The sequence below is a fragment of the Chrysemys picta genome, chromosome 2 (assembly GCF_011386835.1).
Source record: "Chrysemys picta bellii isolate R12L10 chromosome 2, ASM1138683v2, whole genome shotgun sequence".
NCBI classification, from domain to species: Eukaryota; Metazoa; Chordata; order Testudines; family Emydidae; genus Chrysemys; species Chrysemys picta.
Window position 1 is genome coordinate 215,910,500 of NC_088792.1, and position 15,160 is coordinate 215,925,659.

The following is a 15,160-nucleotide window of genomic DNA, read 5'->3' on the forward strand; positions in this document are numbered from 1 at the left end:
AAACAAAGGATAATACTGATGTACCAAGTACTGCAGTAAAAGGAAATTATTCCAAGTAGAACTACCTTCTGTCTGATAGAATATCTAAACTTGTCTTTCATTTCTAAGAAAAAAAACTGTATCTAAATATACAATATTGGATAATGTGCATTCAAAGTGTAAATATAAACATTTACCTACTTACCATTTTTGTCTCTTCGCTATTAATTAAGAATTCAGCTATTACTTCAGCTCCTATCATGTCATTTCCACATGCCTGGGGAGGAAGGGAGGGAAAAAGGCAATTGGTTGAAGAGCTGTTTTTATTTCCTTATTAACAATGTTCTTCTGAACTAAATTGCTACAAATACTAGTTCTTGCAACAGTGTGTTGTTTTGGGGCACTTCAAACAAGCAAAAGCATGCACAATTTGAAACAGTAAACAGGGACCTGCAGAAATGCGACCAGTGCCAGCAGACTCCCTTTATTGCCTCTTCTAAGGTAGATAGGTAATTTTTAAGCACTGATCAATCTTCCAGGCCTAGTGAGCCACTTCATTAATGAACAGAGTTCCAAAGACCAATTCTGTTGTTTACATCATGACAGTGCATCTGAGATTCATCATATGTTGTGAGATGATCAGCTCTAAACTATGGATTTCATTGAGAATTACAGAAGGTTATACAGACTTGCACCACTCACACAGCAAATAAAAGGGAGTCTTCTGAAGGAGAAAGTTAGCCAAACCACAAGTATGAAGTTGCCTCTTTCTATGGTTGGCTAGAAATAAACCAGTCATTAATACTGAGGGACTACATTATTCTGTAAAAAACAGTAGTCAGTTGAGAGATTAAGAAAGTGGTCTAAACACCACCTTTTCACAGGAAATCAACTTGATATGAAAGAAATGTACTAAACGTTTCAGAATAAACTTTATGATAGACCGCTTTGAATAACAAAGGTCATTATAAAAGGAAATTCTGCCAAAAAGACATGATCCAAAGTGGCATGATAAGTATAGGTTATTTTAAATAGCAAAGGGTTGATTATGAAGCTACTAAAATAATAATGAAAGGTATCAAAAAATATCCCTGTTACGTAAAAGACTACATGAAACAATTTATGTTAAAAAAAGCTAATGAGAACTGAAAATCTAAGCAAACTAACTCAAATGTAACATAAGGAATCAACTGGTAACAGAGTTATATTAATTGATTATAAACATAGCTGATATTTATTATAAATATGCAGATTAAATGATCCTACCTAATTAGTAAGAAAAAATAGGTATTGATGCAAAGGTTAAGAATGCATAAAAAGTTTCACCCTGCTGCTGTTATATCAAGCTTCAACTATCTGAGAACAGATGACTCAAATGACTTTAAAGGGTGTGTAATTTAAATCTTATTAAAATCAGAGATTAGAAATACTTTACATAATATCTGTGCTTCAAACTTTTACACTATTTGCCATAAAAAAACTAAGCATTTGCCAGCTTTTAACAGTCCCTCCCCCCCAAAAAAACAGTTACAGCAGAAAATAACTGTAGTAACTCATATGGTATTTGCAGACAAATGTTGCCTTTTTAATAAAAGCAACATCTCAATATTATGCCACAGAAGAGTAAGTTTAAGAATAAAATTGTTTAAATTGTAAAAAATAGTTCGGCAACAGTTAAACATTCTTAATTACTCACCAACTCTTTTGTTGCTCCATTATGCTTTGCACTGAAATCTTTAGGTTGGAATTTCCAAAGCAACGATAGATCAGTCAACAAAAGTGGAACCTTCAATGGATTTCTAAAGGCTACTTCCACTGTTACTGGTTCTATTAAGAAAAAGCTATTATGTACTTTACATAGGAGTACGTATTTCAATAAGTGATTACAGGCTATATATTCCTAATATGAGCTGAAACTCAATAGTCACCTCAAACAAGCCATATCACAAAAAGTAGCTTTGTTAGTTCCACAACAGCAATGGAAAACTTCCTGCAGATTACATTTAAAGACTTATGATTTTTAAAGAATCCATACGCTATAAATTTACCTTCTACTACAGCAAGTGGAAACTTGGAGTTATCTGAATAGCTGTTCAAACAATACTGCGTCGGTTGAAAGTTTGAAGGTATTATTCCTTTGTTAACCACAGCCACAACCTGTTCTTCAAGCTCCTTCCATTGGTGAGAAGATTCACAATCATATTCCTGATCAAGACTTATATGTGTGGCTGCCTGCTTTTCACCTAGTAGAGAACAAATAAAATTAAGTGGCATAAGAGAGTGGTGCACAACAGTTATAACATAAAGAGCTGTATTGGCAGCTTACCAGAGACCCAAGGATCATAATCAAGTTTTATATCTGATTCATTTGATAACACTTCCCAAGCGGGTCATGTGAGATACTTTATTGTACTTCACAAGTGCACGTGAATACACTCACAAAATGTATTCACATTTTCTCAAACCATTTGATTTTAAAACATAGGTGCAGATAATCTTCAAGAGTTTCACAATCTTTTTTAAATACACACACTTAAGTGTGAAAGCGGAATAAAAGCTAAACTAATTTACGACAGCAAAAGTTCAGTTTATAAACTAAAAATAGACTAAAAGTCTACACTAAAATACAGAAAAAGATATATTAATTTGCACTCAGCATTTTATCTGAGAATCTCAAAACACTTCATCCAGACATTTTACCTGAGGAGGCAGGTAAGTATTATGGCTATTTGGCACACAGATAAACAGAACCAGTTGAAGATTATGATCAGTGTTTCCCAACATGTATAGTGCAGGCAGACCTCTCAACTGTTCACCAGAGTCTTAGCTTTTACTTTTAAAAAGTGAAATCTGTTATGGTTGTGAAGAAAATCTTCAAAAGGTGAAGCATGTAACTAATGCAGTAACGGTTGCTTGGGCCTGAATCAATAGCTCTGAGATGCTGACTACCCAAATAATTGTAATGGGAGCTAACTCAAATGCCAATGACAGTTAATGCTGATATAAAGTTTCAGAGTAGCAGCCGTGTTAGTCTGTATCCGCAAAAAGAAGAACAGGAGGACTTGTGGCACCTTAGAGACTAACAAATTTATTAGAGCATAAGCTTTCGTGGACTACAGCCCACTTCTTCGGTGGGCTGTAGTCCACGAAAGCTTATGCTCTAATAAATTTGTTAGTCTCTAAGGTGCCACAAGTCCTCCTGTTCTTCTTTTTGCTGATATAAAGAATTCCATTGTGCAATAAAACATGTAAGAAACACAAGGAACTATTATATTATGAAGATCTACACTAATGTTTCCCAAAGTTGGTTTAGTGATGACCTAATGGGGGTGGGAGGACATGGAAGATTTATACATTAATGTGTAGGCCTTCAACTACAAATAGCAGAGGGTGGAGAAAATGCTTTCAGAACATGTGGAACTACTCCAATAGCAGATCTGAGGGTCAACCTTGGCAAGTGTTGTACCTTCCAACCCACACCTCTTGGAAATTTATTAAAGCAAATTGGCTCTCAGAGTAAAACACTCTATGCCAATCTAGACTAGCACATACTCTTACTCATTATATGCATCTAAAAATGGGCTTGTAATAAACCCCATTACAAAGAAGATACTCTGGTTATAAAATTTTGTATAACTGAATTTTAATATTTTTAAACGTTCAGAATGCTACATAACACCTAATCCAAAAAGTGATTACCCTGTTAACTAAAATAATTTTATCGTTGCTATTAACTGTCAAATATAGATATTTCTATCCTTGCTCAGTAACTTAGTACAGATCATTCAATTATTCATAAAAATCGTGCTCATGTTAACACTCCTCTACGTTACTGCAAAATAGAGACCTTTTTTGGATCTTCTTATGTTCTCTTACTTTTCAGGCTAATTTATTCTTTAACATACTACCACATAGCATATATAAAAGCATCAAGACAGTTTCTTTTACACATTTCCTCAGTTAAAGTTGTTTTCATTAAGACTTTGTTATTTCTTAAATGGCTTGGATCCATATAAATCACACTCATCTTTTTCAATGTGTCTCTGGGTGCTCTTTTCCTAGCCTATTTAACATATTTCCTCCAAGGATCATAAATACACAGTAAAATTTAGTCATTACTACTCTACAATAAATACATTACATTTTGTTCAGACACAATCACAACATTAAGCATGTTTCACTTATTTACAAAAAAGAATCAAGTAAAATAATTTATACAGCTGTGTAGAAGGCTAGGCAAATCTTTTTCTTCTGTAAATTTTATGCCAATAAGTTAATTCTGAAAGAAAATCCTCTAGAACTATTAAATGGAGGTTTCCTAACATTTAAACTTTAAAATTCCCTCAAGTGACAGGAAATATGTTCTCCCTTAGTATATGTACATAACTCACTAACACTGGAAAGTTATGTACACTAAAGAGTGAAAAGTATTTGGACATTATGCATTTATCTTTCAAACTTTTTTCAGTTTTTGGTGTAACCGTGTGGTGGTTGGCAAAAAAGTTTCAGTAACAGCACCTTTAACTGCCAAATATATAAACTCCACAGACTTGCTGACCGTGTGTAGAGTATGATTTAAAGTGTGATGTTAGCACTGTCAGTTAACACATGGCTAATGTGTTTTTAAAAAGTCTAGTATAGACAAGGCATGTAGACGTGCTCAACAAGTTAAAGGCTACTGTTTCAGAGGGACTTGCGCGGTCATTTGGACACTTTTGAAAATCCTATCCATAAGAGCCAAGCTTTATATGCAACGTGTATAAAAAAGATCCAGCCCAGGACTTCTTTTGTATGTATGATTGTGTGTGCAAAACTTACTGAAGAAAAGCAAAGTCAAATTATTTCTGAAACTTCTAGATCCATAGCTGTTCTTGCCTAATGAAGGACTGCTCTGTACAGTCCAAGTCCAGCTCCTTTGAAAGCTCTCTCGCACACTCAAGAGCCTCCCCATATTGGTCAACAGTTCCATACTTTCAGTGAATGGACGATCACAGATCATGGTGGATCAGCATTTCACTGGCTGAGACTAACCAAGCCTGGCACTAGACAGATGTAGAAGTGTTCAGACTGCCTTGGAGAGACATTGCAGGATCAACTTTCCCTTTTGGAAATTAAAAAGGACAATACAAGGGGTCAGTCAGAGTTCTCTTTTGTTGGTGTCACCAAAAAGAGCCACTTGACTGGGTTGATTTGACTGGATGTCTAAAACAGTGGGACTTTCCAGTTCCCACGAACTTTAGGTCCATCACTCCAGCCAATCAGAAGTTTGAAGTCATCAGCTGGGAGAACGAGAGTACACCAACAAACTAGTTTAGCAGGTTACCCCTTCTGGAATTTCTTACAAATCGCCTGTAATTGTCTGCTGTGCCCACATTGATCAATAAGGTTAAGGATCTAAGTGATCTATGAATATAAGATGGCAAAGGGGGATCCTAAGATAGAACTTTAAAGGGACCCAGGAAGGAACCCACAGACTGAGCGATCCAAGCTAAGAGGACCAATATCCTAAGGATTATGGATACAGAACTGGAGAAATATGCTTCAGGTAACCTATTAATTTATACTGATTTATCTGCATTCCATTAAAAAACGTGCACCTACCCTTTATGAATTCCTTGACACATTTTAGAAATAACTCTAGTTACCCCTTACATTAGTATTATTAATAACAGTACTAATACTACTACTAATAATAATAATAATAATACTGAATAGCTGAAGACAGGAGTCAGAATGTACAAAGGCCCCCACAGAAATACAAATCTCTGGTTTGGGCAAATTCCCCAGCTGCCAATTCTGCTTGTGATGGCATCAGAACCTTTTGCTCCTGACATAACTATTTGGCTTGGAAATAGTTGTGGCATACTGGAGAATAAGGAGCAGATGATTAAGTATTAGTAACAAAACTTTTCATTTTATGTGTAAATATCCTTTAAAATAAATATATGTTCATTTCCAAGTTTCCTTAAGGTGTAATTATTTAAGGACCCATTTCATGATGTTTATATGGACTCACATTAGAATACCCAGTAGCTACTCCCAAGCTATTAAAAGCAATCAAAATAGAGGGTAATTGGTAGGGTCCTTCCAATTCCACAGCCGTGAAAAATGTGTCTCAGACCATAAAATAAGCCTTTCCCCATGAAATCTGATCTCCCATTGGCTACTGGCAGCGCCCCAGCTAAGGGGGGCTCCTAGCTGCAAGTCCCTGCTGGGCTGGGAAGGGACAGGATTTGTCCTTCCCTTGCATGGCCATGCTGGGGTGTGTGAGAGAGATCACACCCACCTCCGAGTGCATCTCCCTGCTGCAGGTAGCTCCCTACCCAGCACTGGAGATTCCTGCAGCTCGAGGAGACTTGTGGTGGTGGGTCCGATATCCCCCAGCTACTGGAAGTGCCCCAACCAGGGAGCTCCTAGCTGAGCGTCCCTGCTGGGCTGGGGTGAGACAGGACTTGTCCTTCCCTTGCATGGCAGCTGGGGGAAGAGCAGGGGAGATCAGACTCACTTCTGGGTGCCTTTTTGGTTGGACCCCCCCATGCAATTTCAGATGTGAACGGCTGAAAATATGAAATTGACCAATTTTTTAAATGCCTGACCATGAAATTGATCAAAATGGACTGTAAATTTGGTAAGGCACTAGAAATGGGTACTGATTGTACCTCAGGGATAAGGTCCTAACTTCGGAGGTGAAAGCATTTCAAATCCAAGATTCTCCCCTGATTGAGGGAAATTTAATATAATTTAGTAATCAGCAACAAGATAAATAAGTTTGACCTATGAAACTAGCTTATGAGATAAATAAAGCTGAGATGACTTAAAGAAGGGAAAAGAATAAAACTGATTAGGCTGAAGAAATATTTAAGTTTCTTGTAGGTTACCTTATTCATCTCTCTTTTGGTCCATCATAAAACAGTTGTATCAAACAATCACTGAAAATTCACTAACCTTCTGCTGGTCGTCTATCATGTCCAAAGAATACTCGTGTTGCAGAATTGTTAATATATGGTAAAGGAAGTTGTGGTAAAGGGCCATCAGGTGATAACTGAGTTACATTCTGGAATGAGAAGAGAGGATTTTTTTCTTAAATGCATTACCCCTACATAAATATGCTTTCTACAATCCATGTTTAAAAACTGGAGACCAACTTACTAGTTCAGTTGCTATGCATTGATAAAAGGCAAAAAAATTAAATCTACTGTATTTATGCTATGCTTTATCCATTTCTTTGCACAAACTGCCAAAATAGTTCAAAAAACCTCAAAAATTAAACAGTGAAATGAAAGGAGTGGACATAGCTCCCTATTTTAAGAGTGGGGAATCTATGAAAAGATTCGTAAATAAAAGAATCAACATTTTAGTTCACCAGTCTAATCTTAACTTTGTCAACAGGTTTCTGATAAACACATTAAGTTGTAAAGCTCTGTCCTTTGTTTCAATATTTAGTAACAAAATACATTGGTTCTGTATTACTGGGAAATTTTAATGATACCCATATTTTATACTGTACTCTGACTATGTGTGATATGTAAGCTCATATTCTTTATTTTAATTAGCAATAATTGGGTATCTATTGTACTTTTCATCCTTTTTTATATTTTAAAGTAAGAGACTATTTCTCAAATTAATCTTTCCTACTAAACAAGAAAAGTTTGTTGTTGCATAGAAGTTTCAAATCCCAATCATACGCAAAGACACCAAGATCCAGCTCACTGAATTTAATCTTCTCTACACAGGTAGTAGGGACAAGAGTAAATCTAACAGCCCTCTAAATAGGCCCCTTCAAAATAGGTTGCTATAGTGCAGAGATGTTTTGGAAAAACAAAACTATGTATGTATGTATGATAGATTTCTAAAATCCAGGTTAAGGTGGAATCATTCCTAATTAAGTCTCCAGGTATATTAATGATTTTGAATCTGCAAATTATATTACTGCAATAATATAGCTGGAAATTCAAAAGCAATTATAAGCAAAACATGTGGACATCAGCTTCTCTCCTATGCTTTTTTGGAGGATTTTAGTTCAACGGTTGCAAAGAATTCATTAATTCAGGATCCTGGGTAAAGAAGATACTAATTTTAAAATATTTAAGGTACAAAGTGTTCATTTCTAATACTAAAGTCTACATATACAATTTGCTAACTTGTTCTTTTTTAAAATAAGCTTTTCAAAGTGACATTTAATTTGTGTGCAGAAAGTGATACTGTGTGCACTGTACATTCATTCTATGGTTACTCCTGCGGGAATTCTGCACCAAAAAATTTAAAATTCTGTGCACAATATTTGAAAATTCTGCATATTTTATTTGTTAAAATAACACAATATAATCATTCCAGTTTCAATTATTTTGGTAATTTATTTCAAAATACCGGTCAGCAAATATGTCTGTAACAATACAGACACACACAAAAAAAGATTCTGGTAATTTTTTTTTGACAATTTGTTTGTTTATTTCTTACCAGGCATATTAATACAGAACTTTGAGTAATTCATTTAGACTACAATACAGAAACATATTTCCTGCACCTGTCAGAAGCAGTGCAAAGGCTTGGGGGAGTCAGGGGTAACAGAGAAGCTGAGGATGAGGGAAGGAGCCTTGAGTGAACTTTGTGGTTGTTGGATGTGTGTGGGAGAAGTACGGAACAGGGTGGGGTTGTTTTTTGGGGGGGAAGGGGCGGGACTGTTAGGGAGTTGGGGAGCTCCCCCATGCAGACCCTGGCTGACCCCAAGCCTCTCCCATTCAGTCAGGCACATCTGCCCCAACCACCCACCCTCATGTATCCCTGCAGCACTACTCCCATTCAGCCCCTGGCTTAATGCTGTCACCCCTCTAGCTCCTGAGCCCACACCCCCAACCTATCCCCCTCACTAGTCATTCTGAACTGGAGTTTGTGCAAATCCCCCCTCACCCCCTTGCAACTAGCAGACCGGTGTGCCCCACTCTGTTCGTCCTAACTTGCCTCTGCAGGCAGGGTGCTGTGATGAACTTCTACTCCTGGGGGAATTCTGGGCCACTGCACACAATATTACTTTTCCCCCCAAAGAAAATACATTCTGCCCAAGAAGTGCTGCTGTTCTGCCTTTTGCCCATCAGAGGCCACTGTGGCGCCAGAAGAGCAGCATGAATGCAGCTGGCTGTTCTCGCACCACAGCAGCCTTTAGTGGGTGAAAGGCGGAACTGAAGCATTTCTTGGGCAGAATGTATTTTGAGTGGGAAAAAAATTCTGTGACCAGAGATGAATTCTGCACATGCACAATAGTGCAGAATTCCCCCAGGAGTATATGGTGTACTATGTTTCAGAGTCAGGTACCCTCTACTATCAAGTAGATGCAATACATCATCTTAGAATTACTTTAACCCATTGCTGGCTGGAAATTAGAGTCTAGATTCCCCTAAAGCATACATTAATTTAATCCATGGTGATTTTCTGCAGTTGGGGCATTCTTTTAAGCATATTGCCACTGAATCAGAAGTAAATACTAAGTAGATTTGGAGATAAAAACCCATTCACTACCATGAACTCTATTCACTACTCTCTCTGACAGATGTTTGAAATACCCAAGGGTACACACATTAGTAATACTTTTATAACTGATCAGGTACTTTTTTAAAATTTGATGGAATAAGAGTTAAGTAAGGTTGCCAATTAACTTTAATGGTTACCAGGGTGGATAAAAATAAATGATTAAAAATAAAATCAATAAATTTGGATTTTTTTTGATAAAATGCTTTGAGGAAAAAAGCTATGTAAACAAAGTTTTAATTAAGATACTTTATAGCTCAAAGATATCATAATGGAATATGGATTATAAATTCTAATTCTACAGTATGCAACAATAAATTCTTGTAATGTTTAAGATAGGTTTTGTAAATGATTTCCAATAGCTCATGGATTAGGGACCCAATATTATGGGGCTCCAGGGGCTTCTGTATAGATTATTTAGGTTAATCTTTCTATCTACCCAATGGGACTCAGTGCTCAGTCTAGAAGCAACCAGAGATGCTTAGTTTTGCAGTTCTCAAACTGAGGATTTGTGTCTCCAGAGATAACAGGCTTGTTAACAGCAAAAATGTTTTAAAATAAATAAATAACTAAATAAATATTGAGGTGAAAAATAACAGACCTCAACCCTATTGTCCCTCTGCAAATTTGTGTACAGAGTGTCAATCCCTTACCTCTCTCTAAAAGTGCAAAGTTTCAAAAATTTCAATGAATAGAAGGTTGTTGGTGGCGCAACAGATTTGGACAAGAAGAAGTCTGGAGAGAAATGTGAGAAGGGAGGGACAGGCAATAGAAACAAAAGTGAAACTGTTTGAGCAGCATATTCCAGAAGTCTTGAGTTCTTTCTGAGTGTAGCCTTCATTGATTTGAGATCTACCATAACATTCTCTCACTAGAAGAGAAAACCTATAATGGCAGCAGGCCATAAAAGAGACCGAGTTTGGGAATATTTTAATGAAGTTCCTCTACCTGTGGGTAAGACAGGCATGTGTGCAAAATGCGAACAGTGTAACAAAGAAATGCAAGGCCTGGTTGCCCGAATGAGAAGTGTTCCTTCCCAGGAGGAAGCTCCTTTGAAGATGATGAAAGGAACATGTCTGAACATGCAGGATCTTCAAGTTGGTAAACGTTTTTATTTCATACTTTTTTCTTAAGGACTGCCTGTCTTCCTTCTGGACTATTCTTGAATTCTCATGTTGGAGCAAAAAATATAGTTGTTACTCTATGGTACTATCATTTTAGATGTTGTGATAAAAAATAAAATAAATAACTGAAATAGGCAGATCTTCCTTTTACAATTTCACCTTTAAAGTAGTACTGAGTGTCAATAAATGCAATGAGTAATACTAAATGAGCAGTATGGTAATAATAATTAAATAACTGCATTGACTTATTTTGTTTAGGAGAATCCATCCTCAATATACAGGATTCTGAAGACTATCCACCTTCAAGACACCATCATTTTCTATAGTTTCAGCATTATCAGCCAATGATAAGTGATTCAGTCACATCATGTATGTCACATAGCCACAGTATATCACCTGCAGCAAAAAGAAAAAAAATCTCTATCATCCAGAAACCACCATAGATATGGTTCTTATCACAAACTTCAGATTACAAAAAGAGGTAATTGATGAAAAAATTGCCCAGTTTGTTTATGCAACAAACTTTCCTTTCTGTATGATTGAGAACGCACACTTCATTAACATGGTTCAGTCATTAAAGCCAGGATACAGTCCACCCAACAGAGCAGATGTCGCAGGCAAATTGCTGGATAAAGTGTATGAAAGAGAAATTGAGCAGTGTGCAAAAGGTCTAGAGGGTAAAATTGTTACCCTGAGGCTTGTCCATAATGATCCGCTTGTATGTGCTTGTGTGACAACAGAAGAAGGGAATGTCTTCCTTACACACACACAGCAGAATATTTACAAGTAGCAGCAAACTGTGGGGAAATGTATCCAAGATGAGAAGAAATTTAGAAGAGAGTCCCAAGCGAATAAAATACGGTTGCAATGCTCATTTGATGCACCTCCTAGCCAAAGACTTCATTATTCCAGAAATAAAGGCAAATGTTGTTGAAATTGCAAAATACTTCCGTAACAACCACTTTGCAGCAGCTGCTCTGAAAAAGGTGGGAGGAACCAAGCTAACTCTCCCACAAGGTGTGTGATGGAACTCAGTAGTGGACTGTTTTGAGCACTAAATCAAGAACTGGCCTAATCTGATAACAGTTTGTGAACAAAATCATGAAAAAATAGATAGCACTGTCACAGCCAAAGTTCTCAACATTGGGCTTAAGAGAAATGTTGAACACATGCCGAGTACCCTGAAGCCTATTTCTGTAGCCTTGAACAAAATACAGGGAAATAGCTGCTTTATTGCTGACGCTGTTGCAATTTGGAAGGAACTGACTGAAATCTTAAAAAGAGAAATATGCAATGACAGAGTTAAATTACAAGCATTAAAAAACAAATGGGGCAACACTATCTCCAGCTCATTTTCTTGCAAATATTCTCAATACTTGGTACCAGGGTCAAACCTTAACTGCTGAATAAGAGGAGTTGGCTATGATATGGACATTCAGCAACCATCCCTCCATAATGCCAACTATAATAAACTTCAGATCTAAGGGTGAACCATTCAAGAAATATATGTTTGCTAATGATGTTTTAAAGAAAGTCACACCAGTGAACTGGTGGAAGTCACTTAAGCACTTGGATTCAGAGACAGATGAAGAGATAATCTCACTTTTAACAGCAGTAGCTTCTTCTGCCGGTGTAGAAAGAATATTTTCTTTTGGACTAATTCATTCCAAACTGAGAAATCGTTTGGGACCTGAAAAAGCAGGAAAGCTTGTTTTTCTTTTCCAGATTACAAAGAGGAAAATGAAGGTGAGGACGACTGAGTTAGCTGCAGATGCCAATATTTCCATTTCCCATGTTGACCTAGCTGACATAGTCGAAGCCTGAGCAATATAGCTTTGTGGGGGCCCCTGTGGATTGGGGCCCCAGGCAACTGCCCTGCTTGCTATCCCCCCAACGCCGGCCCTGGCTTTTAAGTATGCAGAAAAGCAGTAGTTGTGGCACAGGTGGGCCATGGAGTTTTTGTTGCATGTGGGGTGAGGGGGAACCTCAGAACAAAAGTTTAGAGCCCCTGCTGTAATACGCATAAGATTGGTGCAGTGAAAGTAAATATAGTATTTTAATTATGCAAATACATAGTAAAATTCAGCTTGGAAACTGAAGAATGACATTAGAATCGAAAAGATATTGTAAATGCTAAGTCACTGAATTCTGTTTTTATGTAAGACGATTATTAGTTAACAGAATTTAAACTAATCTTTAAGAATAAAAAAATGTACATCTTACCTTGTAAACATAAAGGTATTCTCTGAGGAAGGTCCCTTGTTGAGCAGCAGGTTGTTTGCTGTCATTGATCAAAATATGCCGGAAGGCAGACACAGCATTATCAAGCTGACGAAGTGTAAAAGACTGACGACCAATTGTGAAGTTAATATGATCCTCTGCAAGAGACCAACCTTTCCCTTTGTAAACTTGCATGGCTTGACAATAACAACGCAAGGCATGTTTCTTCTGCAAGAAAATGAAATTGAAACTGTTCCTCAAATATTATTACTCTGTGATTGAACCAATTCAATTTTAAAATTAGCAGACAGAGTCAAATAGAGAAATCATTTACATCAATGAAGATTTTAGTTCAACAATTTTTTTTAATTGTTATTGAAGGTGGGAGAGCAATGCAAGCAAGGGGGTACAACACAATATCCAGTCAGCATTAACCCAGAGGTGAATGGAAAGATTGTTGCTATAACACAGTACTGTTATGACAACTGGGCCTACAAACTGTAAAAAGTGAGTGTAAATTCATAACATGTCACAATAATGTACAACAACAAATGTGAATGGGAAAAGATGCAAGAAAACCAGACAGAGAAACTGGATTAGTCTAAACCAAAAAGGCCATATTGATATAATCCAAGGACTGTTGAAATTATGTTTGTTAGACAGATGACATAGAGCCAAAAATTAATAAACTAAAATTGGTGTGTTGGATATCAGGCCTAATTGTCGAAAAAAATATATATGAGGGGATGGGGTATTCCACCCATAGCTCCCTTTATGAGTCCTTAAAAAAAAAAGATGGGGGGGGGGGAGGGGAAGAGAAAAACTCTCGAAAGAACAGAAAGATCAGAGAAGAAGAGATGAAGGCTACTGGAGCAAATGTCACCATGATGGCTGCCATCCCCACTATTTCCTGGGACCCCAGGACTTCCATCATCCTGATCCTGAGAAGTGTCCTGACTAGAACAGACCAGAGAGAGGGAGCCAGATGACTTCACCAGCCCCAGCTGAATCCCCAACACCTCCTGGGATTAAAGGACTTCAATAGCAGCTCATCTCAATTAACTTCTTCACCCCCAAAGGACAGTTATTGCCACCTTCAGTAGCATCTAAGAGACTGTCAAACAAGGCGGTGTTTTCCTTTAAAAACCCTGTCCAGCGAAAAGGAAAGAACAAGGGATGTTGTTAAAATGAAAGCCTTAATACTTTACATTTCAAATGCTTGAACTGATTCTCCTTCTTTACTAGATCTTTAATAAAATGTTTTAAAAGATTTTTAATTATGTTTGCCATGGTATTAAGCAGACTGGGCTCTCTGTGTACCAAACCCTGGGCCTCATTTAACAATGTTTAATGTTGGACAATGACTGGTTTATAGTAACCCCTCTGGCCTTTTCCATCTAAATTAGCACAGCAGTACTCACTATTAAATCTAAACTCTAAGGCAATACATTTTAAAATATTCAGTAATGGCTACTATCTTGAAGCATGCAAGCACTCAGAAGTGCTAAAATACTGAAACAAATACTCCAGGAATTGTACATATGCCTAAAGGTCAAGTAAACGTCTCTCCTCTCTCATGACCCTAAGTGCCTCACAACTAATATATTTATCTTCTCAATACCCCTGTGATGTATTATCTCCATTTTACAAGTGGGAAATGAGGCTCAGAGGGCCTAAGGCCTTGTCTACACTTGAAAAGTATATACACACACCCCTGGTAAAGCTATACTGGCAAACTCCCTAGTGGAGACGCAGCTTATATACCAAACCAAATAAGATAGAATGACCAAAGGACTTTTTTGCTAGTATAACTGTATCTACACTACAGCTTTTGCCAGCTGTGTAATTTTTTCACACCTCTAACAGACCTAGCTACACCAGTAATACTATTTTCTAGGGTATGTCTACACTACCCGCCGGATCGGTGGGCAGCGATCGATCCAGTGGGGATCGATTTATCGCATCTAGACTAGATGCGATAAATCAACCCCCGAGCGCTCTCCCGTCGATTCCTGTACTCCAGCTCAGTGAGAAGCGCAGGCGGAGTTGACGGGGGACCAGCAGCAGTCGACTCACCGCAGTGAAGACACCACGGTAAGTCAATCTACGTACGTCGACTTCAGTTACGTCATTCACGTAGCTGAAGTTGCGTCACTTAGATCAATTCTCCCTCCCCCCATCCCCCCCCAGTGTAGACCGGTTCCCAGTAACTTGCCCACAGTCACAAAGGAAGTCTATGGCAGAGCAAGAATTCAACCCAGGTCTCCCAAGCTTTCCCACTGGAATTCCTCTCTGTATGCAAGAAAAATTTTCAA

At 37.6% G+C, this 15,160-nt stretch overlaps 1 protein-coding gene across 16 annotated transcripts in view; it reads right to left on the reverse strand.

The window, feature by feature from the left end:
- The window catches only part of TRAPPC8 (trafficking protein particle complex subunit 8), a 106,711-nt gene that overhangs the window by 41,868 nt on the left and 49,683 nt on the right, over positions 1-15,160 (reverse strand). For all 16 annotated transcript variants that reach the window (XM_008168579.4, XM_005279982.5, XM_005279987.5 and 13 more), the window contains 5 exons: positions 12,849-13,073; positions 6,925-7,033; positions 2,028-2,222; positions 1,676-1,806; positions 185-256 (listed from right to left, as the gene is read on the reverse strand). In XM_008168579.4, the coding sequence (XP_008166801.2) occupies positions 185-256; positions 1,676-1,806; positions 2,028-2,222; positions 6,925-7,033; positions 12,849-13,073 (732 nt within the window). The remainder of the gene's footprint in view (positions 1-184; positions 257-1,675; positions 1,807-2,027; positions 2,223-6,924; positions 7,034-12,848; positions 13,074-15,160) is intronic.